The following is a 27317-nucleotide window of genomic DNA, read 5'->3' on the forward strand; positions in this document are numbered from 1 at the left end:
AAGCACAGATTGCCATACTCAATTATACCTTCTTTTGGGCCACTTTTTTCAGCCATTACAAAGGGGTGTGAAATCTTTAAAAGGACACCTGGAAGATCTCTAGGAACTTGAGTAGGGGAAGCTAGAACAGAGGAAAAGCGCTTGAACCATCTGTGTCTTTCCCCTAAATCCTCTTCTTTTTTCCCCTTGGCTTGTGAGTGCTGAGGTTGTTGGGGATCTTGGGTGCCCTGTTGCACCCTCACAGTTTGAATAGCATTTGTGCAATGTGGAAAACAGTTGTGGTTTGTAGGTAACTTGCAAATATCACACAGAAATCTGTGTCTGATTGAAAATAGAGCCAGAATCACAATGCTGCAAAATTTACATCTTAAGAGCAAAAATCTCCTTTTTTCTTCTGGTTTGGGTTGAGTAGAATTGTAAGGGCACAGTTTCTTTTGGCACTCTGAGCCCAGAGTTTCTTAGTATGGCAGACACTATAAATGAGCTTACAACATTCTCAGCCTTGATATGCCATGAATGCAAGATTTATTGCCAATAAAGAAGTCAGATTTGGCATGTAATTCCAATTTATACCAGCTAGAGTGCTTTATTTTGGGTTAGAGCTCCTTTTTTGGCTGTATGTTGCACTAAAAGCCCCTTCAACCTTTAAATAGAACAACATATTGAAGCTAAAACAGCTTATTAAAAAAAATTAAGCCGTTTATGGCAATCCATATTTGGTGCTTCCTGTGATCTTTTGCCAAATTAATTTGATAGTTTACCAGGATCCTTAAAATCCCTTAAACCAGCAGTTCTTTTAGCTGAGATAAGATGATGTACATCGTTAGCTTGGTTCTGTTGTGTCATCTCTTATTGGCAAATCATCATAAATTCTAACTATCTTAAAGTAACTCCGGCATCTATTTTTACATCCTGGTTCAGGAAACTCCCAACTCATTGTGTAGAGGTTGCTGACCCCCGTAACAGCTGTTGGAGGATAACAGCCTTTAGGCTGGTAGAGGTCTGATTCAGAATTGAACTGGAAACCTGTAACTGACCTGGAGATCTCATTACAAGTCTTCAGAGCCTTTCAGAGCCCATCAGTTGACTCTTTTGATTGGCAATGCACTAATGAGCTAATCATACTGAGATTTTCTTTCCTCCTTTACTGAATTTGTATAATAAAACTATTGTTCTCTTCCCATCTGGTGTCTGAGCTAGGAAATGGGTAACTGATACGCTAAAGGTCAAAGCTGGAGACAAGTATATAATAATAAAAGGATTAATTTGTATTAGTTAATTGTAATTTAACTTTTTGTTCATCGATCTTCAGTGAAACAGGTTTGACTTATTGGATTTTCATGTGATGTAAATTTGTTTAAAATCAGATTTGGACTCTTGCTATAAAATAGGTATCTGTGATAATCTTGAAAAGAAACTTTTTACATATCAGTTTAGTTCAGTTTTACTAAAACATCAAAAAGGCAGCACTGTAACAAGGTGATGTTAATTATTTTTTAAATTATGTGGCAGGGTTAGGAAAAAAAAAAACCAACAAAAAACACCCACCAAAAAAAGAGACCCCAAAAACCAAAACAAAACCCCCCCACCAAACCAAAGAAACCCAAAGAAAACAATAAACTAATGTTGTTTCTAAAATAAATACATTGACTATTACATATACTATTTAAAGTATATTTTAAAAGCTTTTCCCCTTAAATAGGATAACTTTCTTCTAAAAATAGATTTAGTAATTTCTTTAGGTTTTTATAATCAGTTCCTACTCAAGTTCTCATGTTGTAACACAAGACTGAAGGCATTTGCTTGCTGCAGTAAAGAACGTTAGCTTAGCTTCCTTTTCCTCATGCCAAAATCTGAGTTTCTGTAAAATCTAAAGATCTAAAGACACTTTTAGCAATTTTTATGGTTTTTTTTTAATTTGGAATTTAGTTTGGTGCATGGTTAACTTGGTGATATTCATATTAAAATTAGTTTTATTGCTTTATAACTAGAATTATGAGCTTAGTGGTCTTAGTATGCAATAAATATTTTATACGGACATAACATTATATAAATGAGTATATGTCATTTGAACCTTTACAGATAAATAAGATAAGCAATATTTTAAAATTTACCATATAAATTTTCTCTTATAGTGCACTAACACTTGAGGATGAGAAAAGAATGTTAGCAGCTTTGATAAATGGATTCATAAAAATGGTGAGTGACGATTGTGTGCAACTGTTGGGGTGTACCTTATAGCTCGGATTTTCATGAGATCCCCATGAGAAACAGGTGCCTGTGTAGCTGAATCAGAGGCTGTGCGTCTGACTTGCTTAAGACCCTTGAAAACCCCAACCGGTGTATTTTAGTGAAGTAAGTATGCATGTGTTGAAAGAAATATCATACAGTGTTGAAGCTGACATGGTGCAATATGAGAGTTTAAAGAGCACATGTTGTTTATGTAATCGTATTTTCTGCTAGTTTTTTAAATCTCATGTAAAACATGGCAAGTATTTAAAAGTTAAATAGCAGTTAAAGTCTTGCCTATTATAGCATCAGAGAGGTCACTGATTTATGTGAATGAAGTTCCGCTACCCAGCTCTAAATGGAACCAATACCAGCTTTAAAAAAACACAAAATAAATATAACTTGTATGTTATTCTTATCTCTATCTTAATTTACAAATAAGATAATTTATATCATCAAATCTGTAGTCCCACAAAAACTCCAGCTGTTTTGTCTTGAAATTAATTTTTAACCCTTCCCTCCCTCATATCCCAGTAAAATCTTTTGTTCTTGTCTGTTGTGTTTGAGATGTCAGGTTGTTTTAGGGAGATGTTCTCAAGTTTTTTTTTATTCTCTAACTAGGTACTCTCAATTCTTGGCTTTTCTTTCACATAGTTGGAGCTGACAGGCTTTGTCTCTACTTGTCCTCTTTGTTCTTTGTTGCAATTCTATGAATTTATCTGTAGATGGTTGCTTTCTCTTCAGCTATAATAATTTGCCATTTAATATGTTTTTAATATAATTTTGCTTTATGAAGCTTTATATGCAGTATAATATTGCATAATTTCCTTCAGGAGGATTTCCCACATTGAATAATATTTGATGTGGCTTTATAATCTTGGTTTAGAGGGAAGAAAAATCCCATAGCAGCAAAATGACTAGTTATAAATTTTAAACCAGCACACATTAAGATGTGGAGGGAAAAGCAGTTGTAACAGTCATCCTTACAGTCAGGCTTTTTTGTGGAAAATTTTATATTTTTAGAGAAGTTTTCTTGAGAGTCAAGAATCAGCAGTTGCACAAATAGAGGAAAGGCAAAGACAGTTGTCTGTAATGTAAAAAGCAATCCTTTGTTTTCTGGTGCAGTTCCTTTGATCTTTCACTGTATGGATTAAATGTAATTTTTATTTTAATTCTGTAAAAACTTCTTTTGCATGTGGCTTGAGAAATAATAAATAATGCAACCTTTACTTCCATTAGAAAAAAATTCCATTTGAATACATAAATATAGACTGCCTGGAGACTGTTTCTCTTGCTAGGCTTTTAATTGACAGCTGAGACACTCCAGCTGACAGCACTTGGTTTTTTAAAATCTGGAGGGTTAGAAGTAGGGTGTTCTCACACAAGGGTTGTTTTTGACTTCTTTTCTTTCCTGCCAGCATGCAAGGTTGCAGACTTTTGCCATACTACATAAGCATATATTTATTAACCAAACTCAAGGAAAACCTGCTTTTCTTACTGGTATATCTAGTTACGAAAATGCTAATTTCTCTTGGAGGCCCTTTAGCAACTAGAAATTACAGGAATCTGAATACAGATTCACTCATCTATTTCTGTTTCTCTGGGTTTTTTTTGTTTTGCTTTTTAAGTATGAACTGCACCAAGCCTTTGTCCCTGTTCAGTAAAGAATCAAGAGTTCTGCTAGTTTTGAAAACACTTCACAAATCTAGGATTTAAATTTTGTTTTCTTGATAAATACTTGATCTGTAAAGTAGAAGATCATGTGGGGTATGAACAAAAAATCCCCAGCAAAACCTTCAGGTTTCCCTGAAGGTTAAGTATTGGAAAGCAGACAGTTAAAAGGACAGAGATTCTCCAGGTGCTATTTTGTTGTTAATGATGGGGTTTTTTCTTACCAATATATGGGGATTTTGACTTTTGAATATCTGTGGTTTATCTGCATGCAGTTTTATGTTTCTTAAAGTTAATGGCCTACAATGGTAAAATCTAGGGGTTTTTTTTGTCTTTTATAGGTTTCATTTGGCCGTGACTTTGAACAACAGCTGAGTTTCTATGTTGAAGCCAGGTCAATGTTTTGCAATCTGGAGCCTGTTCTAGTCCAGTTGATTCATGTAAGCTACAGATTATCTACATTATCTTAATAAGTGGGGATATATTCGCAGTTCTCCCATTCCCTGCCCAGATTATTGGTCTATGTCAAAATAAGTCTGAAGTCTTTTCATCAGGTGTTTTTAAAGTAGACTTTGATCTCATCTCTCATTTTATCACCCTAAACTCTCTGAAGTTCTTGCTTGACAGGCATGCATAGTATCATTGCAACAAAGAAAACCGGCTATCTTGCAAGGGATTTCATGTCTAATAAATGGCACTTTTGTGCATTCAGAATTTGGGTTCTCTCTCCTATAATCCTCCATCTAGGGGAGATTAGACTGTGTCTGGCTGCAGATATAGGCAGAGTCCTGCTGTGATTGGGGAGGTTAATCTCTTTTCTGTATTGAGTCACATGTCAGGTGAACATTAGCTGCATTTGATTCCTTTGCAACATTGTATCTTCTCTTAAATTCTTTTATTATTTTGTTTTCTTTTTTTTTTAGTAAGTGTGTTAGCTAGAAATCATGATTTTTATGCCAGGAAGGAGGTGATGACAGCACTATAGCTGGGAAGCAAGAGATGATCTAAAGCCTTGAATAAATCAACAAGTCTACCTTCACAAACCTTCAGAATCATATTTGCTTTAAGGAACAATCACTAAAATTCTTCAAGTAAAAACTAAATAGTACAGTGAGGGCACACCATATCGGGGTCCCTTTTGATAGTTTCTATTCTCTAAATGCATGCAGTAAAACATGCAGTTTATTATTTGCCACTGACCTAATAAATCTGTGTATTTTTATTAATGATTTTCTTTTGGTTTTTATTTGTAGTCTGTGAACCAACTAGCAATGGAAACAAGAAAGGTGATGAAAGGAAATCATTCCAGAAAGACTGCTGCATTTGTCAGGGTAGGTCTAACTAATAAACTTTGAGCCTGCCTTCTTAGCAGATAATACTATCTGCTGCCACCTAAGTTTATAATTTTTGCAAAAACAGTATGTTAGTATTTTTTGACACTGTTTGTAGTCTCATTTTCTCTTGTTGCCATTGATCTTTGCTCTCTAAAGCCAAATGCTGCCATTTGAGCAAAAAAAGACCCAAAGCATCTAATGGCAGCTTTGAGTTAAAAAAGAGCAACAATATCGACCCCCTCTCCAAAGGAAGGTTCATTGGAAAGGGGTTTGTGTGAATTCTAGAAAGTTCAGCTTTTCAAATTATATTTGAAATAAAATACTTAATTTCTACGTAACTCAATCACAGAGAGAATGGGAGATAGAGGGAAAAGAATGTATTTAAACGTTTGTCTCATAATATCAGTGTTGATATGCTGAAATCAGTATTTGAATTTCAAATCAAGTGCTCCTTTCGGCTTTAGTGCTTCTGAGTCTCTATAGATACGGTCAAATGAGCTTTGAACTATGCACAGGCTATGCAAGTTGCTTGTGTTCCCCTCTTCTCACCTGAAACGTAGCAACTAAGATGTCTTCATGTGTTGTGAAGGTGTTTGCATATGCTACCATTAATTAATGGATTTTTGTTCATGGCACCTGTGCATGATGTCCTGTACAAAGGATAGCTAGGGTGACACTGGCGAACTTCTGTTTGCCTGGGAGCCACTTGCTCCATCTAAGTGTTTGGGCGGTTGCAGTAGGTCTAAAGCTGCAGCACGCTGCACTAGATCTGCTTCCTCCCAAATATACACAGTGCGCCTGCTTTGACCATTTTGACAGATGGATTGTCCCTGAGGACCAGTAGTCTGCTTTTCTGGTTAGATTTTGGTCTTGAGCTGCAAGCTGGTTACTTGAGGAGAGAGGAACTCTTTGAGCTAGAGTCATAGTGTAAGTTTTGAGCTAGTCTACTCATAATAACAATAATTTATAATAACAAATATTGTTATAATTATTGAAATAATAATGAGAAATTTGAAGCTGCTGATTTTGGACTTCACATAATATTTGCTTTTTATCGAAAGTCTTTCCCAAAACTGATTTACAGATTTTGATTCCTAATCGTGTGTAAAATCAGTAACGATTGCTATAACTCTAAGTTAGGAGTTTTCTTCAGTTTCATTTTTTTATTTGCTTTAGGCTTGTGTTGCCTTCTGCTTCATTACAATTCCATCTCTGAGCAGTATCTTCTCACGTCTAAACCTGTATCTACACTCTGGACAGGTTGCTCTGGCAAATCAGTGCCTTTCACAAGGTAAGGCACGAATTTGTCTACTTAAAGGTTCTCTTATTTCAGAAATATTTATAGCTGTGAATAATAACTTGGTTGAAATCGTAAGTCATCTAAGTATATTTATGATGTTATTAAAATACAGTCCCGTTTCAAGCACTGTTACAGTGAAAACTTGTCATACTAAAGCAACTCTTCAATTCTAACACTAACCCTGTGATCTAAATAACCAAGACAGCTGACTCTAGTTGAAATAGTCATGGCTGTGAGGTAGGTTGTCCTAAATTACTTAGAAATTATGGAAAGTGTGGAATGTTTTTCTCCTGCATAATTATGCAAGCGCTCTAATCACAAATGATGTGCTTTATTATAACTGTGGGAAAAGAAACTACTTCATCTGTGTAGTAGTTCACAGGCTGACAAAATCCTGCAAAGAGCTGGAAAAGAATTAAAACACCAGAAACTTGCTATCAAAACACACGCGTGATAAACGCTTAGCTAAGAAAATATGCCACTATATCAGAGTGAAACAATGGAGTAATATCAGATAATACGAAGAATGAAAAATATTTTTTCTTTTTTTGATCTAAATCATTGATTGAACCAGGGCCTGAGTATAGTTTTTAGCCATCCTGTTAGCTCAGTCTTAAGTAATTGGAAATTCTGACAGAAAGTGATTTAGGGGAAAAAAATTGGAGGTACTCTGGCACCAGAATGAGCATTAAGTCTGTATCACCATTTAATATGATCTTGTTCCTGTTCATATCACAAATGGAAGACAGTTACCTATTCTGAAAGTCTTCTCATACTTTTAACTGTTTGCAGTATCTTTCTTTTCCTTTTTAAAGTGATGTTATTCTACCTTGTTTCGCAATTTTAATACTGACTTTAAAAGTCTGCTTTCCAATGGTAGATGCTTTTCCTTTACATGTTTTCGGTGGAGCTGTGAGAGTAATAAATTGGATTACTTTGCAACATCTTTTGTTGTGGTTATTAATTCTTTGTTTTAGCTCTGTGCTTCTTCACAAGAGCTTGTTTTCCAAGCTCTGCATTTACCAGTAAGTTCCAGCTGCACAAACAAGCTGACTTAGGATGCTGATTAAGACTTTTTAGTACAGGGTGACTGTTGTATTTCTTTGTTTTGAGTCTGATGCTGCCCATATAGCAAAGCAGAGGGATTTAAAGTAAAGCTGGCTGTTGTGTCCAAGTATGTTGTGCAAATAACAGATCTGCAAAGTCTGTTGTTGTGCAATTAGTATTGTGCGGTTTCTCTGTAGATAACAGAGTTTACCAAAAATAGACTCGCTTTTTCTTCCTCTTTTGTTTAATTGACCAGCTTACCTTATCCTTTGTATCAATTTTTGCTATTGTTGCTGTGTTGCAGTGCATCTCTTGTTGGAAACAAATCCAAAGCAGTTTTTCTGTAATATTCGGTCTTTGAGGACTATGCCCTGCCCCTGTTGGGATCAACTCTGTGATTTAATAATCTTCCAATTTATAAACTGCTTTTCCACTATTTTTGTGATCCACGTCTTCTCTGCGTGAGACTCCTGGGCCCCAACAATTGTCCAGATTTTTCAGTGTGAGAGTTTATAAATGTGCACAGCTGTTGTTTGACATGTGAACACAGTGCACTCACTAAACAATGAATAGGATCCCCATTCTGAAATCTTTTAAGGTAGCAGGTATATGCAAGATATTGTGATCTCAGTCTCTAAAATGCATATTTATTAACCACTCTCTCCTGAACTTTAGACCCACAAGCTAGAGAGAGGAGCATTTGGTCCATCTCAGTTTTTGCTGAAACAAAGCATGTGCAAAACTCTGGTGTTCAGTAACTCACTTCGTTTACCAAAGTTTTATTGTTATACACTTTTTTTGCTTCCTTAGAAAAGCTATTGTGGGCATAATTTGTGTTCAGAGACATGCCATTTGAATGAGTAATTTAGCATGTGTTAACCATGCTAAACGGTTAACATGCACTGTTAGGCAACAGTAACACTAGTGTTGGGACATTTTCTGTGAACTGTCTTTGCATATTCTGGTGTATTGTAGTCAGATAATGTGTCCTTGAAAGTTACTTTTAACACAGTTTAATCTGTATCTCAACTGGATGCATTTCATGTGTATAAGAAGTACTGATTAATTCATAACAGCAAATTTAAATCCAGTCAGTTAACTGAGTTAACTGATGCCAATTGGACACTGATCTCCTAAAACCAACACAGCATGAAGTGAAGTTTTAAGAGTGTGCAATTAATGATAGCATTAGGCTAGGAAGTGAAATCGTGCCTTGTGTGTAACCTTTATTTCACACCGATTGGAATTAGCTTAATCAGTTTAAAATTGGGAAGAGAAATAAAACTGAAAGGTAATGTACCTGATCTGATAGCTCAGTCAATAGTGGGGCATGCATGTGTGCATGTGCGTGCAGTTTCTCTTTAAAGATGCCAGCTGTTGTTTTTAGCAAGTTAAATTCTTGGATTTTTTTTTTTTAATTTTAAGTTCCTACAGGGACTCTAGCTATTTCAGTGAGTTGAGTTTTCACTTAAACATATAACAAAATTGAATTTCAGGATAGACTTCTGTTGGCAATAGGAAGATTTCTCTAAATTGCCTATTTATCTAACTTGAAAAAGGAGTAAAATTACCTATTGGGGTAGATAAGGGGAATTTAAAAGATTGCATTTTTATAAAGAGGATGTGTGGGTCATAACAGTAAATAAAGTTTGCGAAACTGAGGATTGCACTGATAAACTACCAACAACTGGAGAGCCACAGCTAATCTGCTTAAACTAGAGGAGTCTGAGTTTTGCCTTATTACCAATCTCAAGGGGCAGCAGCAGTAGCAGACCATCAGTCCTAGTGTCTCACTGTTCCAATTTCCTCTATCAAATCAGAGCCATGCCTGCTGGGATTTGCCACACTGTTAATCAAAGCAACTGTGTGGTGCTTGTTGGAACTCACCCAAATACTTCAGTATTAGAAAACTGTAATTGTAATTTTTCTTAGAATAGATTTTCTTTAGTACAATGAAATTGGGTCAGAAAACTGAATTTATAGGCTCATGGAATGTCCAATATTAATACAGTGACGGATGTCTGCCCAGGTATGCTGTTCAACATGTATTCATGTTCAACATGTCTCCAGCTCCAAGAGGTGCTTCAAATAAAATGAATCTGTAATTAAGTTCACAACGTTTTACATGATTTTTGTCTTGGATGCACAGTTTGTACCTCTGGAGACCCTATTAAGAGCCCACCTTAGAAAGGAGGATGCTAGATTTTACAATGATGTGCTTTTCATTTTTTTTAACTGAGCCACAGAACGCTGCACGCTGCCAACATAGAATAATAAATTCTCATCGGTCGTGCTTTCTGTCATAGGGAGTGCTTGGACTAAATTGAGATTAAATTCATGCTCCATTGTGCCACTCTTCTGGATTTTTGAGATATAGGTGGTATTTTAATTGCACATATTTCCTCCCCATGGAAATGCTGCTTTTGTCTGTCAGAGAACAGACAGCATGATTTTAATTGTTGGTCACAGCATTCAGCAGGTGGGTAGAGATGATGCAACTTTCTGGTAATGTACTTTCTGGTAATGTATGTTCAATGGCATTTTTATCTTAAAGGCTGTGAAATCCTTGCCTCACTTCAGAAGTAACATGCTGAGTGAATAAAGTAATTCAACTGATTCTGTGTGACTAGTTTCACTGGGATGTGGTCAAACATAAAAATTTATTAAGAATGGAAAGTCTTTGTCCCCCAAATCAACTGACGCAGATCTTTATTTTGTTTAGCAAATGCAGATTTTAATTCTGAAGCATGCAGTGCTTAATGTACTTCTAAATATTGGTTCAGTTCTTCAAACGTAGCCGAAACACAGTTTCACTAGTAGATTGCAAACGGGATTTCTTTTTCTACTTCAGATTTTCTAGATGTGACAGGCTTCAACCACACTTTGGAGAAAGTATAGTATGGAATATCTAATAAGTAATTTTTAATCATAATCTAATAATGTTGTAGTGTATTTTCTCAGTAGTATTAGATAACAATTTTTAGTATGCCTTCCTAATCTCCTAAAATCTTTATAGAGCTGAAGAATATAAATAGAATATAAGTAGAGAGAATGCGAGTAAAGAATTTAGAGAAATAAGAACCTGAAGAGGTTTTCTCACTTACAGATTTTGGGACTTTTTGGCTGACGCCTCTCCAGTGAGATTGGTATATGCTGTCTCTGTTGTCTTTTTAAATACTGTTTTCCCTGAAGGCAGTAAAGTAGTTTTGGGAGAAACTGATGAGATACAGTTTTCCTTACTAGTAATACTAAATGTTGCTTTATTTGAACAAAATTATGACTTGTACTGTTACCTGGGATTTCCACAGCTGGAAACTTCTCCCATTCACTGAGCTTTTTCTTGTTCTTCTCTTTATCCCAGCCAATAGCTTTTCCACGTGATTTGAGAGAGATGACATCTCTGTCTCTGTAAGCCTTTCAGACTAGCGTATCATATCAGTTTGTGAGTTCTTCAAGTCTGTCTAGCCCATGACCTGTTTTTGAAAGTGTCTAGTAGCATCTACCAAGGGAACATACAGGAAACAATAATGTAGAATGATGCTTTCTAGCTTTCAGCTGCAGGTGGTCTAAATACATCCTTCAACAGAGGTCGCATATGGTCATGTATTTAATAAAATAGATGGAGCAATCCTTAGGAATTAAATTCTTTATCAATTTTTACTTTTTGGCCTTTGTAACTTCATATGACAGTGAGTTCCACAGTTACATACTACTTGGAAATCTACTACTTAGGGATTTATTTCTGTATTGTTTTTAAATGTTAGCTGAGTGTTTCAGTGCACGCAGCTAATCTACTTGTGATACTGTGACAAATTCAGTCATTCTTGGTTCATTTTCTTCATGTTACCTATGAGATGTGGGAGTTGATAAGTTCCTGAAGAATTTGTATCAGTATAGTCTTTTCTAATAGGGAGACAGTTCCATGCCTTAGCACCTTTTTAACCTTCTTTTTATCGTTTTGGAAATGGGAAGATCAGGGAAGATCAGATTCCAGGTATAAATGCACAACAGCTATATAAATGATACATCGACACCTCAGTTTTCCATTACTGTCCTAATGATTCTAATAATTGCCTTGCCTTTTCGACAGCTGTTTAGGATGTAGTTTTCAGGAAACCATCTATAATGACTCCAAAATCTTTCATGAGTGTAAATAGCCTATTTGGAGCTTATCTTTCTATAGTTTATAGCAAGGGCTGTTTCTTTCCCTGCATGCCTTGCTAATATTAGATTTCATCTGCTGCTTTATTGTTCAGAATCATGAGATCCATCTGTGATGCTTTGCAGTCACGTTCCAGACTAGTCTGCAAACATTGTCACCTCCCAGCTTATCGTAAGGACACGTCTCTCTGCAAAACCCTAAGGAACGTGGTAGTCGTTTCATTCCACTGTGAAAACTTTTTATTCCCACTCCTTTCCCCCTCCATCCCATCCTTTATTAAGCTATGAATCCTCAGGAGGACTTTCCTCCTTATCTTTTGTCAGCTTAGTTGTTTTAAAAGCCTTTTGACTCTTGTTAAATGTTAAGGGACATTGTTAAATGTTTTTTAAAAATTTAAGTACTTGCATTGGCTCAGTCACTTTTAAACACAAACTTGCTGGTTCTTTGGAAAACTTGAGAGACTTCTGAGGAATGATTTCTCTCTGCAAAAACCATACTGACTCTTCAGTGTTGTATCATGGTTTTCCATGTGTCTGCTCATTTGATAATTTTTTTTCCACCTCATAATAACAGGAGAAACTACAGTATTACTAATGGAGCTCTCTTTAAAGACTGCTGATGATACTTTACCTCACAGTCTTTAGGGATTACATGGAATTTAGAGAGGCAGGCTGAAATTTGTGGTTGGGTTTGGTGTTTCTTTTTTTTTGGGGGGGAGGGGGGGGTGGTGGTATGTGTTGCGTTTACTGATTACAGTTTAAGAATAAATATCTAGTATCCAGTGTTCCTGCTCATGCTGTATGATCTCCCTGTTCGAATCTTCCCTTCCACTTATGCCTCTGTATCCCTTTGTCTGGAAGTACTAAGGCCATGCTAACAATCTATAATCAAGTTATTCCTAAAACTAGCACTAGCAAGCTTCATCCACATAATTAGCTTTTTATCTGCAGCTAATTCATAGTATGAATAGTATGAAATAGTATGAATTAAGATAGTACATTCCAGTTCACCAAGCAGCAGCATATTCATTTTCTTATTTCATCTTTGTTACTTCAAATAATTCTTTGTAGTTTCTGGATTGGAAGTGATGTGTAGGGGGTTTTAAGACTGAGAATCAAGACTGAGTTCAATAGCTCAAGGGAAAAACACATTTCAACAATGTGGCAAAATTTTCACAGTGACCTCACCAATGTGAGGAGAAGGAGTTCCAAATGATTGCAATGCTTGGTCATCAAAACAGTAATGCATTCATTTATTTAACAGGGGGGAAAAAAAAGGCAATGAAAACCCCCATGCTTGCTTCCCATTAATTTTTTGCACTGGAGTACAAGGCTTCATTAAATTTCCAACATCTGTTGGATATGGAAGCAAAATCTTCGGAGTGTTAAAATGTGCTTGACGGCATTGTAGGACACAAAGGTGATGTGGAATGCAGAAGATGGCATATGGTCCCTGGTTTTGTCCTTTGAGTGGACTTAGCCTTGTGTAATTGTATCCGTGACTAAAAATAGTTTGCGTAGGTATGTCAAACTCACTCCCTTTTGCTCTTTGAAGGTAGACTTAAGGAGCTTAATTGTTTTCCCATCTCCAATGGCTTTGTTCCTCCTTGGATTTTTGCCTGCCTGAAATCTTAAATTAGTACAGTGTAACCGACTATCATAGATGCAGCAAATACAATGTAAGCTAAATTTTCATCTGTAGAGAGACTGATACATAGAAATACATGGAGGTACATATATTTGTGTGTATATATAATTAAATGTGTGTGTGTACGTACCATCCCGAATACTGACAACAGCGAAACATTCAACACCATTTTCACTTGCTTTTTCTGTAGGAGAGTATTACTGGAAGTGCTGACTTGGATATCCAAGACTGTTAGTTTTCGTAGCCTGAAGGTCAGCATATATGCTTGGGGGAAAGATTTACAGGATTATGGTCAACCAAAATGAAGGAGCTGCTGTAAAAGGATAAATTTAGTGAAGCATGAACTATGTCATGTTCGGAGCACCGCACAAGATATTAACAGCAGTCTGGGAAGACTTTATCATGATGATTTGTTGTAATGCGCAGGCTGCTCTCCCCTTATCCAACTTAACAGTTGCCCACTTTAGAAGCAGTATCGTACTTTAGGCAGATAAGAAAACAGCATCTGTCACCGGAAGAAGGCTTTTTTATGTGGTTTTTTTTTTTTTTTAAATCAAGAACATAACACCATTGTGGTTTTCAGCGCTTTTTAAGTGGTTCCGTATACCTTTTGGAAGCCAGGAAAAGTAGGTGTATGGTTTTCTCTTGAAACACCTTACAAATTGACTTTTAAAATATAAATTGACTTTTAAAAGATGCAGAGAAGGCATTGTTGCATAATTACTGTAATTCAGAATTAAATACCGATGCTTATTTCATACATAAGGAAATTGTCAGCACTTCTGTGACACTCTGTCTAGTGAACTTTTCCTCCAAACTCCGAGCATGTGATGCGTACTCTGACACCTCTGCAAGTCAATAGGGTGGTAGTGTTTGGAGGACAGTTAATTTTCTGCAAACTCTGTAATAACCTTTGCAAACCTTTGCATTAATGTGAATTTACTTTATTTTTGCTTCTTAGGAAGCACGTATACCTTGGATGAATGTGCTTTTAGTGTTCCAGCATAAGAACCATTTTGTGGTTAGCACCGATTGGCTGAACTCGTAGCAAAATGAACGTATTCTCCTTTGCCAGTCCTTCTGGATGTACCAAAGTAAAATATCCATCTCTTTAATAGAAAATGCTTTTATGCTCTACTGCTTTTTTTGGTTTGCCTTGCTGCATTGTGTGGGGGACAGGGGGAATGAGGCAAGGAAGAAGAATTAGAAGTGTGGGGGCAAGAGCCCCACAGTCTCCCCATTGTGCTGAGACAGCAACAATACGGGGGGGTTGCAGGGTGGCCTGCAAACACAGTCGTGTGGCCGTGGCGAGGGGAGAGCAGCCACAGGGAGACAGCAGGTAGGCGGCAGTTGTGTGATTGCTGCGGTTAGGGAAGAAAAAGATGGAAGCACAGAGGAGCTTGTCTCAGCAAGGGCAGGGCCCGGTGAGCTGCCTGTGGTGTGGACGGGTCCCTCCTCATTCCCAGCAGCAGTCACCTGAAGAGGAGCTGGGCGTGCTGCTCTTACTAGCAGGTCTAATGAGGGAGCTGACGTCTCTGAAGGTGCTCAACCAGACAAGAAGGCAGCTCTCACTGCAGCAACGGCAGGAGGTCAAGAAGAGTAAATCGAATCAAATTGCAGTTATTCATAGCAAAGATAAGAGGTTTTGGTTTTGTGCTAAGGCAAAAGTTTAGAGGAGAATGTCTAGGACTGTGATTGCTGGGAGAGCAGGCAGTAAATTAAGGTGAGGTACTTTGCAGCTCTTCTCTTTCATTGCGGAGACTGATTGCTGCACAGATCATTCCTGTCCCGTTATGAAATAACTTCAGAAGGCAGGAGTATTCTTTGCACAGACAGGGATGCTTTGGTATGCAGACTATTTTCTGAGACATTTTTTCATTTGTCTGGTCACATGTTTTGATGATATGGTGATGTGGGGCATGCACTTTTTTTTTTCTGCTGAGACAACTGTGGAAGTGACAGCAATTCGTTTACTTGTGCTAGAATGAACATTTGCTGCTTCTTTCGTTCCTCTAATAAAGCTCAGAGAAACATTACTTAACCTACCTTTGGGTTTGCTGTGTAAACTTATATGTTGTTTGAAATAAAAAATATTCTTTCACCTCAAAATAAATGTGCAGAATAAAAGGAAGTATGATGTTTGACTGTGTTCTAAGCACTGAAAAGTTCAGAAAGGCTTGAGCGCTCGTGTGCTGAAAAGAAATAAGAGTCAGAAGAATTACAGTTTTCCCAAAGCACGTGTTTCCCTGGTATTCCTCATAAGCTTAAATTAGATATCAGTTGGTACTATATTTAGCAAATTTGCTTGGAGTCTCATGTGCTCAAATGAATTTTTCCAGAGCAAGCTGCACTCCGGGAAATGCCCATACATGCCTGTCAGTGGTATCTCCATCCCAACCATGTAACACCTCTTGACTTTCACCAAGAATTCTCTTTTTCTCTTTGCTAAAATCTGATTTAATGGCCTCAGTCTCTGTTCCTATAAAATAAATATACAGTATTAATTCTGAAGGATGCTTTGAAGTGTATGGCTAAACAACTTGAATGGGATTTGGATACTTGGATATTTTGAAATGTAGCCAAGAAAGTGCAAAAGAAATTTTTTTGTGAACTCTTAGCATATATAGGAGGTCTTCTAGGGTAATTATAATTTCAGAATTCTCGAGTGATGTGGGAACTTCTTTTGAAAAAACAGCATCACTTGAATTACCACAGATTTTGACTGCTGAGTCTCGAGTTTCTTTGCAGTTAAGCATACATTCATTTTCTGTAGTCTATTTGAAACACACTTGGAGCAATCATTGGATCACAGGCATGACTGCCATCGCCGTTGGAGTGATAATACAGCAACTATATTTTTATTTTGTAGCTGATGCTTTTTTCAAAGCTGCAGTGAGCCTTGTTCCTGACGTGCCAAAAATGATCAGTGTAGATGGAAAGATGCGACCTTCTGACGCCTTCCTCCTGGAATTCCTTTGTAATTTTTTTTCCACATTATTAGTTGTTCCGGTAAGTTGTGTGTGTATGAACAGCACATAAGCTAGTAGACTATTTTGACTTTCCTGTTTAAAAATTTAGAGCAGACTGGACTTTTGGGAGTGGGAGATGCAGTGGTTAGTTTTCCACGAGCAAGCTGAACCGATTTGCTCATTGGCTGCAAAATCACTCACCCCAATGCAAAATGGGGAGGCAGAACAATTGTTCGGAGGTGGAGGTACAGCATTGCCTCTCTCAGTAGCAGAGAGAGGCACTTAACTGGATTTAGGGTAGAGTGAAATCTCACCATCATTTAACTGCGTAAACATCACTTACTGTTTTAATAGATCCTTGCAGAAAAGCTGAGCACTCATAAAATCTAATACCTGAGGAGGGTAAAAATACAGAGCTCTAGTTTCTGTTAGTTTCAGTTAGTTTCTTTGTTATAGGTTGCCTAATCTTTTGAGTGAAAACACTAATGAGAAGATGTGTTTTGGCATAACCTTCCTTCACAAAATACTACCATTCTACACCCTTCCAATTTTTAACCAATTTTCAACTTTAAATAGAGCTATGTATGTAATTTCCCTTATATTTTCAGCTATAGCTAAAAGATGAGGAAAAATTATAAAGTAATCTGGAAACCTGAGATAAAACTTAGATAACCAAGGTATTTTGTTGACCTTAGAGGCCTCTGACTCGCAAGATTTCACTGCAGTGGAAACCTAATGCTTGAAGATTTTACCTCCCTCTGTTAACAGCTCTGGCCCTCTTTGAGAAGATTCTTCTTTCCCAGCAAGGGTTGGCTTAGTATCATGGCATGTTTTTAAAAAAAAAAAAAAAAAAAAGAAAAATTTTGACATTTATTCATTTGTTCTTGGAGAAAGGAGGTTGTTCCTCCTCACTGAAACATTCCTTATGGTTTCTTCTTTCCTTTTTCTTTGACTACATGTTTGGTGAAGCAGCGCACGGTATATAGTGCTGTCCAAATCCTCATGAGCAGAGCAGTGTAGTCTCCTTTTTCAAATGGAAGGGGTCTCCCAAGCTATGCATGTTCAGCAACATAGAGATGCTGTGTTCTTAGAAGGGAAAGGGTAGTTGCCACTGTGACATGTCGTTGCTGTCCACTGACGGCAGAAGTAAGACTTTGAAGGAAGGCTATGTCAGAACTGGATGCTCCTCAGAGAAATGACTCAGATTATTAACAGATGACTGAAGGAGGGAGATCAACCTCTCAGATTCAGTAATGAAGAAGAACTTGCAATGAAATAACCAGGATTCAGAAATCAGCTTCCATAATTTTTTCTCCTATTTACTTTACAGGCTACATGATCAGAAGGAAATGTCCCCAGTGGACTGTGATTTTTCCTATGTATGTTTGTATCATTGCACCAACTGCCAGTTTGAAATAAGCGGATGCAGTATTAAAACTCCTGCAAAAACTCATAACTTATGTAAAACAGATGTCTTTATAATTATATTCCTTTCATATTAAAAGATTGTTGATTGTCTGTAACTTTGACTTCCCAGTGTAGGTGTTCTTCTGAAACTCATAATTATATGAGTAATATACTTGCTTCTATAGCTTACTGACATTATTTTTATAAAAAAAATCCTACCCAGTGTGTTTAATTTTAGAGGCTTAGCTGTTAAGAAGCTGACAATTGATTTTGTACTACCCCCGCCTGACTAGAAAACAAAGCATTTCAAAGTTTGTCTGTGGAGGCTGCCTGGATCAAGTTTATTATTATGGGTCAAATGGGCATTTTAGAAAGAAACGGGAACAAATTTTTAAAAGGATTTGCAGGAAGCACATTTCAGAAAAGTAGTTGTCAGCTTTAATTATATTGTAGTTTTTGCTTTTATAGAGCTAATACTGTGACTCTATGACCGCAAATAATCCCATTTTTCTTTTGGGGTTGTTATGTTGTTGGTTTTGACTGACTTCTTTTCTTTTCTGTAGGACCATCCAGAACAAGGAGTGTTGTTCCTTGTGCGAGGATTGCTAAATGTGATCCAGGATTATACTTGGGAGGATAACAGTGATGACAAAGTCAGGATTTATACTAATGTTTTGCATCTGCTGTCTGCAATGACTCAAGAAGCATATATCTACCATGTAGATAAAGGTAATACATAAGGGTGGCTCTGGATCCTTGCGTTCCACCATGCAATTTGTAGTATTGTGTTATCACTATACCTGGTTAATGAAGATCAGTGGTAGTCAATCTTACAGAATGGATTCTTTTCTTATGCAGGTCCAGATATTGTAACAAAATAATCACAGGAGGTGGCTGCCGAACAGATGTATACTCTGTTCTTTAAAGTGAATCTGTGCAGAGTGGTTTACTTAGTTTGGTCCTGGTGGTGTTGATGCAAATACTTAGAACTGTGAATTTTTCAAGTAAATACTAGAACTTTATACATATGGAGTATTTTCTTTTAGTCTAAAGTATCAACTTGATTTATACTTGTCGTTGGTGTTTCATTCACATTTATTAACAACTCCAGTTTTCAGAATGTAATGCCTAGTCTTCATCATTTAAATGATGTATTTGCTGCTTTGAAGGTAGGCTTTCAGTTTTGGAAATTGTGGTGGTAACTTTCAAAAATCTTTGGAATAGCTAGGAAAAAAACATTCTAAAGATTTTGTATTTTATAAAATGGCTGTAGTCTTTTTGTAATAATGTTTTGATTGCTCTAAAATTTGAGTGTTTGCCTTCTGATCATAGAGAGGTTACTAAATTAAGGTGGAGTGTTAATCAAATATTTTAAAGCATACTGGCAAGATGAGTTAGTCTGAGAGGCCAAGCTAGTTTGGCTTTTTCTTTTAGTTGCTCAGGGCTTGCACAAAGAGGCAGGCTGGAATATATTCTGCAGTTCTTCTGGTGAATAGTTTTTCAGAGTTACCAACCATGACAACAATATCTCTGGCAGTTAGCAGCACAGAAAATAGTTGTCAGTTGAACAACTACTCTATAGTAAATCTGCTGTTCAAATTCTGTAAGGAAATGTGGTTTAGCTGCTTTTTCTTTCATTCTGTTTTTTATATGACCAAAATAACTGCATAATCCCAAGATGAGAAATTTAAATGAATTAGATTTAAATTGAGAGAAGCATGGAAATATAAATTAGTAATTTTTCCCTGTAGTTGGATAATGGTTTTTTTCCTAGGTGGATCATGTACCTTAGCTTCTTAAAATGAAGTTTACTTGGGAACAGGGGATCACCTTTTATCTTATGTGCTCTCTGATTTATGCAGAATACACTTAAACTTACAAATTTCTTGTACCTTACTTCTTAGTAAAACATTATAAATAAATGAGGCCAAAACACATGTTTAAAATCACAATTATATAAGCTCTAAAAACTTCAAGAGCTCTCTCCCTCCAAAAAATCCTTCAAGGGTTTTAAAATGGAAAATACATTTTCTGAATTTCTCTCTGTGACTTTGAGGTAATCAAGGTTTTATTTAGGAAAAAAAAAAAATAAATGCAGTGTCCTTTGAAAACCTTGTTGTTTTCACTAAGTAAAACATAAACTGTTTGGCCCAGTCCTGCTGCCATTGAAGATGATGGCCATATTCTTCTAAACTAATGGGAGCAGGGAGTCTGTCTCTGTGGAAAAAGTGAAAATTTACACTATATGTTGCTTTGCTTTTAAGTCTAGAACCCTGGCTGCATCCAGGAATACAGGACTGGCTTTAAGCTAGATTCTTTTCAGTGTTCTGTTCCTAAAATCAAGAGGACATAGTAGGCAACCAAGTGGTAGGCACTTAAAGATTATTCTGTTTGTGTTTCATGGAGGAGGGTTATTTTATAACTTGCAAATCTGGTCTTCTATAAATAGCTGGTGTTTTCAGTAGCAAACAAATGCATAGCTCTTTAGCCAGACCTAAGCTTGAATTCATCTCTGCAGTTGATTCCAATGACACCCTGTATGGTGGAGACTCCAAGTTCCTGGCTGAAATTAATAAATTGTGTGAAACAGTGATAGCACAGATCCTGGATCATCTGAAAACCCTTGGAAAAGAGGAGGTATGTTCTTACTCAGCTTGATTCAATACAAAATCAAAATTACTTTGGAGTTGAATAAACGGATCACCTTCTTGACCAGGCATTGGTCTTTTAGAAAGCTCCAGAAACCTTAGAACGAGAGGAAATTAGGTGATTTTTCTTGTTTAAAAAGTGAGTCAGTCATGTAGACAGGCTTGTGGTGGAAAGACCTAATGATGTGAAAGAGATCATGTAGCAATTATAATACCTTTTTTAAATTCAGGCTCAAGTTACCTGCTTAGCTGTATGCTGTACATGGAGAGTCTGATAGAACTGACAAGCAGGAGAAGCTACTCTGGTATACTCTGTGTTATTGATTGTGGTAGTGCACCGAAGGATGTGATTCTGCTGCAGTAGTACAGAGTGATGACTGCAGAGCAGCATGGCGAGGTTAGAGTTAGCTTTAAATTAACTGTCTTGAGTCCTGGTGTCGTCTGGTTATGGAAATATGATGCTCAATGTGGGATAACTTTTTTTCTTATGAGAGTCTTTCTGCCTCTAATGAGCTCCATGATGCTGGTATTGCAATTATTGACGTAAGCTAGAGAATTGGAGACAGTGCCACAGTCACTCCTTTGATTGCTGTATAGTTATGCCTAAAATCTGCTCCATGTCCGTCTTCCTGTTGTTTCCTCCGGGCTGTCAGCTTTCTCTCTCTGTAAAAAAAAACCAACGTATTTTCTGCCAGCGAAGTTAACAGTAGCCTGAAACGTCCAATTCTGTAATGGGCAAAGTGAGAATTCACAGTTAGTCTGTTACTGGGTAAAATACAGTGGAAACCACCTTTAATTTGTAAAAGTTTTGCATCCCAGACACTAGGATGAAGACAGGAGAGAGGTGCAGAGGGAGGGAAAAGGTGTTTTGGCTTTACCTTGTTTTTAGTACAGGATTATATTTGTTCAATATAAAATAAAACTCTAGGCAGCTCATTGACTGGAGTTCAGAGGCTCTGAGAGATCAAATATAGCTTAATGGATTGTGTGTGAAAGGCAGGTGACTAATGTTTTCAGTATTACTGAAATAATGAGAACTTACTGTTCTGCTAATGTACCTGTATCTGAGATTGAACCCCTCCACAGCTTCCTAATCACTCCTTACTAAACTGCTGTATAATGACAGAAATCTTGTGGCTTGTAGACTGAAATGGGAGGGCAGGAGATGATTAATTTGATGGAGTTTTTTAGATAGCCTGTTTGCACAGTAGCCTGTAGTGTTTGCCAATACAGAATGTGTTAAGTGATACGTATTTGGAGGACGCTATGCTAAGTTTAGCCTTTTCTCTTCTTTTGCTATCTTGTTTATCCTTCCTTGAACAATTGTAGAGATTAAGATGAATAAATCCTTTGCACAAATGCCTCTACATCATTGTACACATCACCACAGTGAATAGCAGTTCCTTTTCAGAACAATAATAGCAGAAAACAACCATTCTTGCACAGCTAAGAATGTCCAAGCGGGTATTGGAAGGAGATTTTTAACAGAGTTTTCAGGATTGTGACTTGTATATTGAGGATTTTTTGCATCTGACTCCTATATGGAGTATGTGAGTGGGAATGTTGGTAGGGCTTGAAATCTCTGGTTTCTGAAAGGCTTTTTTTTTTCTGCTTTCAAGCTTAGTAGTTTGAGTAATGAGATCCTGTGTTATTTCACTGAAGCAGTTGTTGCATAGAAAACTGGATTTAAAGCTAAGCAGCATGGATATAGGTCCTTGCCCTGCCTTTGCCTCTGCGGCCTTGGATTTACTCCTCTGTCCATCCTTATTTACAAAGGGGGGGAGCCTTTATTTTGCTTTGTTGAGTAAAAGTCCTTGAGAGATTTAGATAAAAATTGTTTTGTAAGAATGAATAGTTTTTTGAGGAAGCTGTTGTTGCTGAGGAAAGAGGCAATGAGAATATTGTCAGAGACCTCCATTTGTGCTAAAGCAGAACCGATCATAAAATCACTGTGGTATTTGGATTGCTTCAGTGTTGGTGACCTTTTATTGTTCATCTGCTTGGCTGCTCATTTAAATGAACAAGCCTCTGATAATACTGGATTTTTATTGGTTCATTTCCTTTAAAAGCTATAACGGAAAATAAATTTTTCTCACAATAAAATGCTTTCACCAAAATGGCAATTTGGAAGAGAACAATGCATCTTATGTTAACACAGTGTGGTCTTTTTGCAATATTAGAGAATGCTTCATTTATGTTACAGTATTTGAATGGAAATTTTCAGTTCTGGACGGTTCTGTAAAGTTCAAGCTGTTTCTGGTCATGAGAGCATGTATCGGTGACTCCCCTCTGCCCTTGTGTGGGTGGAAGACTAATCTTATGCTCCAGGTTTCTTAGAAATGTAAATACCTTGCCTCTTGCTACTCAGTGATAGCTGTCCAGATGGAGTATGTTTTATTCAAACACCACTTTTGATCCAAAACATTAAGAGCATGTTGTTGTGTCCTTGGCAGTGCCATGTTAGGATGGCAGTCTTCCGTGTACCATATGATAGATACCGGACTTTTTATAATAAGTATCAAAAATGGAGCAGTAGAAAGCAATTCCTGGGTATGCTCTTGAGGCTTCTCCTTTCAACACAACTGATTTTTAATTTTATATAAACTTACAAAAACTTCAGTTGATTTCACATGTGTTTGACTACTGAACTACAAGCAGAGTTGGACACAGATCTCTGTGTGTGGCTGTATTTTAAATTGAGAAGAGGTTGCTCATCCTGAAGGATTTTGTGTCATTGGCCAAGATTTTCTGAAGGTGGTTAAACATTTTGTTCCTCTTTGGGAGGAGGGAGGCAAGGGAATTTACCTGCTGCAGTTTCCAAAAGACATTGCAGGTGGTGGAGGTGCCTGTTCTGGCAGGCTTGCAGCTTGCCTGCTGGTGACTCAGCAAGAGGATGGGTGCATTGCACGCAGGAGCTGTGGCTGGTGAGTGCACATCAACTCCACTTCTTTGTCTCGGAGTTGGGGAGTCCTAACTCCCAGATTAACCCTTTTATTACACCATTGTCTCTGGCATGCTGGTGGAGTTTAAAGACTAAAAATAGTTTGATTGGGAACATTGTTTCTGCATGTTTGTAAGATACTTGGGAAATGGTGGAAACCAAAATAAATAAATCAGGATTCTGCTGATGGCCTACAGCAGGATTACTGAGTATAGTTTTGGAAAGTATGGTCTGGTCCTCCATGAACCACAAGTTCCACATGGAGCACATCTTTGTTGGATTAATTTTAGAGGGAAATCAAATTGATGTGAGCAGCACTATGAATATTGAAAGCTTTAAAAATAGATTAAGGACTCTGAAATAGAGATAAACCTACCATGGTGCTAGTATAGAGCTAGGAGTAAAATGTTTCAGCCTGCCTTAACTAAGATATGTTACTGCACCCTGAGCCAGCAGAAGCTGTCACTGAGACTCTGAGTAGTCTAGAGGGAGGTTCTGGACTGCTTTTTCAAGGATTGTATCCAAAAGACGGCACTTTCTCTTCGGACCATCTCAATGTGCTAGAGGAGTGGTGAAATAGGGCATATGCATCCTCTTGTGTGGTATATGAGCTCCAGCTGCAGCTGGGTTCTTGGTGTTTTCTCTTCTCAAATCATTATTTCCTTTTATTATAAATGAATTGGTATTAGCTGCTGTTAGTGCTAGATGCTTCATTTATCCGATATTAGGACAGTTGTGTAATGAGAGAGTTGAGAACCTGATCTGTCCCATGCAGCTCGTGATCTTTTCCAGTGAACTAACAGATGTTAAAAGGTTCCCAAAGGGCTTCATGTGAGAGTTTTTAAGGAAAGGCAAGGCTGCATGCCGTGACTTTCTTTAGGAATATCTAGATTTGGATCACAAGGAGATAACCACCCGAATCACAATAGTGCTGGAATTAATTTCGGGCTAGATAGTTCGGTACTAGCAAACAGATGCTGTATCAGCATGGAGATCTGGCCTAGACTGATATATTTAGTACCTTGGAGGAGCCTTACAGCTCATGCTGAGCTCTGTGCTGCCACAGATGGACTGTTAACAACTAAAAGAGCCAGTTATTTTAAAGCTGTACATGGGAACAGCAGCAGGCTAGACGCACCTTCAGAGGACCAGCATATCTAAATGCACAAGTGCTTTTCTAACAGAAGGCTCAAGGTATCCTTGTGACATAGATGTCTGGCAAAAGTCACTGAAAGACAGGAATGAATATTTGAATTGCTAGCCAGAATTTTGTGAAATACAAAGTTACATGGTCCGTTATATGAAAGATCCTATTTTTTTCTGTTACGCTATATGAAATTTGGACATTGCTCTGCACTTCGGTGGAGGGGCTAGGACACAAGAGGGTCACGTTTTGGGATGATGTAGTTTGTTCTTTGTTTCATTGTCATCAGCATTATTCCAAAGATTATGGAAAACGCGCTGCCTAGAAGGCTGGCAATTCTTTTTGGTGTGGGAATTGCTAGTCCCATGGTGTATGTGGTTGCCAAATGGCTGAGCTGTTGCTTTCTCCTTGCTGCCTGTGAATACATCCTGTGAGTTGGAGTGCCACCCACAATTCAATCTCAGTTATGTCAGCAGGCTTGGCAGCATGCTGGCATAGATGTCTCCCTCGGGTTGGAGGTCGGTGCCATGTAACACAAACATGCCTGTTCATCATCATGTGAAGCCTTGTCTGACTCCTCTTGTTCGTTTTCAGACATGGTGGGATTTACTGCATACCTGAGCCTGCCTCTCTCTTCACTTTGCATTGTGTAACTGATGACTGGATGCCAAAATCCTGTTATACCTACCCCAATACAATGAGAGTTAGTGTGCATCTCATTCTTCTAGCTTTTTAATGTGTTTCTAGATCCTTTTTGAAGTATGGTCCTTTTTGAAGTACGTGTGCTTCAAATTAGTCAAAATGTCATCCTTATTTTAAAGAATGGATTTTGTATTTGCATTGATACTGCCTGGAAAACCTTGCTGGTTGATACTCAGACTGGAGTGCTGCTGCTTTAGCATTCTGCCCAATCTAATTGTCCCGCTTCTTGTCAGGAAACCTCCAAGCAATTCCCAGGAACCTCTTTGAAGTTTGTATTCAGCAGAAGACACACAGGCATTAGATGGTCAATGGGAAAAAAAATTATAGGTAATACAGGTTATTTTGTTAATACATGGTGATGTGGCAGGTTGCCTTGTGAATAATGTGGCAAAACAAGGACTAGCTGGCTGTACTGTACATCTGTTGTTCCCTGAAGGACATTAGTCCTACAAGAGAAATACTACAGTAATATTTAAGCATTTAAGCGTAACTACTTTCCCTTCTATTGTCTTTTTCAGTTGTATTTCTGCTCTTTGTGTTAATACTACTGGACTAAACTGGTCCATTGTATTTCTCTATCTGGTAGGGAGTACAGTTCAACGCTCCCAAATGATGGTTGTAGTTTTAGCCTATAAACAGGTTTTGGAGCTATTGGGATGGAAATTGCTAACGTAGATAACTGTTACAGGAAGAGCGGTCGTCTTGGTAGTTTTATGTAATTCATTTAGTGCTTAGGGAACTTCTGAGGCCTTGAGCAGCTCTGGGCATTGCATATGCATGCATGTGTGTGTGTGCGTGCGCACGGTTTCTGATGTGTCAGATTTGTTCTGTGTGTACAAATCTGCTGTGTGGGTCACTTACACACAGTAGCAGTCTCATGCTTCTAGTTCGGGGCATGCTGTGTCCTCTTTTCTAGTTAGCCAATTCTTTAATGGCATGGCTTTCTCCTTTTCCATATTTATCTGGAGGACTGACAGTTCAGTGTGTGCCATTTCTTTGATTAATAGCATCTGACCTCTCTTCTGCTGGCAGTGAGAAGGGAAATTAATTTACTTTCAGTCCCTTAGGGAAAGGGCAGAGGCTGCATGGCTGCACTGGTATCATGTCAGGAGCGCACAAGTCACAGAGATCACTGCACTCCTCTTACCCCAATCTCTGCCTCATTCTTCCTGTAACTTCGTATCTGAATGCTGTATATTAGCTACCCTAACATGTATTGAACTGAGAGGGCTGAAGTGAAGTATTAAGTTCATTAATCGAGGTGCTCAGCTGACAGTTTTAACTATTACTCTGCTGCTGAGGTTTCTGTGTAAGATGGAGCTATGATTTTATCAGTGGTTTTTCTTGAGGAAAAAACAAAGGACAACTGCAGCAAAGCAGTCCTTTTAGTCTTTTAAAACTTATTCTGTAGGAATAGGCAGAATCTGCAATAGCATTTTAATTACTTCTGTTTTCCACTCCCCCCAAATCAGGGTGGTAGCACCCTGTAAGCTTAGTGCCTGTGCTCCAGAACTGCTCTATAGAGGCTGAAGGGCATGCTGCTCCTCCATGGTAGATCATCATGAAGCAAGGGTCTTCCTCAAGGTCCCGCCTCAGCAATTTTAGGCAAAGTAGCTGCAAATATGGTGCAAATATGTTGGTATCACCAAAGTTTCAGTGAAAGACTAGCAGGGAAAAAACATCTTTGGTTAAATAAATAAAAGTAGAATAGACTGCTGGAAAAAGCCTGAAGTTGCATTAATCTAGATTTATGATCGTGGTCTCTCTAAAAAATATATAGCCATGGTGATGTAGGTGCAAGTTTGGTTGGTGGGAGGGTGATTTCTATGCAATTGTAGGGAGTCTTGAGTTAAAAATATGTCAGAGCTACATACTGTGCTGTGCCAAAATGGTATGAGATGTAGGAGTCTTGTGTCATTATTTTATTTACAGCAACTTAGGTTGATCCATGACTACCACTACTTGTTGCATTTTGAATGGAACATGGAAACTATGCCCGTATTCTTGTGTCTGTGATTATTGCTGTGTATTACAGAAAGCGTATCTGCCCCTTGCACTTCTAAGAGTTCAGAGAAACCAGCAACGTTATGCTGGATATTTTGGGATGACTATATGG

The 27317-nt window shown here is 37.7% G+C and overlaps 1 protein-coding gene across 6 annotated transcripts in view; it reads left to right on the forward strand.

Annotated features, from left to right (window-relative positions):
- The window catches only part of VPS35L (VPS35 endosomal protein sorting factor like), a 57510-nt gene that overhangs the window by 28682 nt on the left and 1511 nt on the right, over positions 1–27317 (forward strand). For 5 of the 6 annotated variants that reach the window (XM_075165122.1, XM_075165124.1, XM_075165125.1 and 2 more), the window contains 7 exons: positions 2136–2199; positions 4242–4340; positions 5154–5231; positions 6411–6525; positions 16260–16399; positions 18330–18495; positions 20285–20403. In XM_075165122.1, the coding sequence (XP_075021223.1) occupies positions 2136–2199; positions 4242–4340; positions 5154–5231; positions 6411–6525; positions 16260–16399; positions 18330–18495; positions 20285–20403 (781 nt within the window). Of the gene's footprint in view, positions 1–2135; positions 2200–4241; positions 4341–5153; positions 5232–6410; positions 6526–16259; positions 16400–17689; positions 17739–18329; positions 18496–20284; positions 20404–27317 lie in introns of those variants that run through there. The other variant, XM_075165126.1, reaches the window with a different exon arrangement.

Source organism: Calonectris borealis, chromosome 16 (assembly GCF_964195595.1).
Source record: "Calonectris borealis chromosome 16, bCalBor7.hap1.2, whole genome shotgun sequence".
Taxonomy (NCBI): domain Eukaryota; kingdom Metazoa; phylum Chordata; class Aves; order Procellariiformes; family Procellariidae; genus Calonectris; species Calonectris borealis.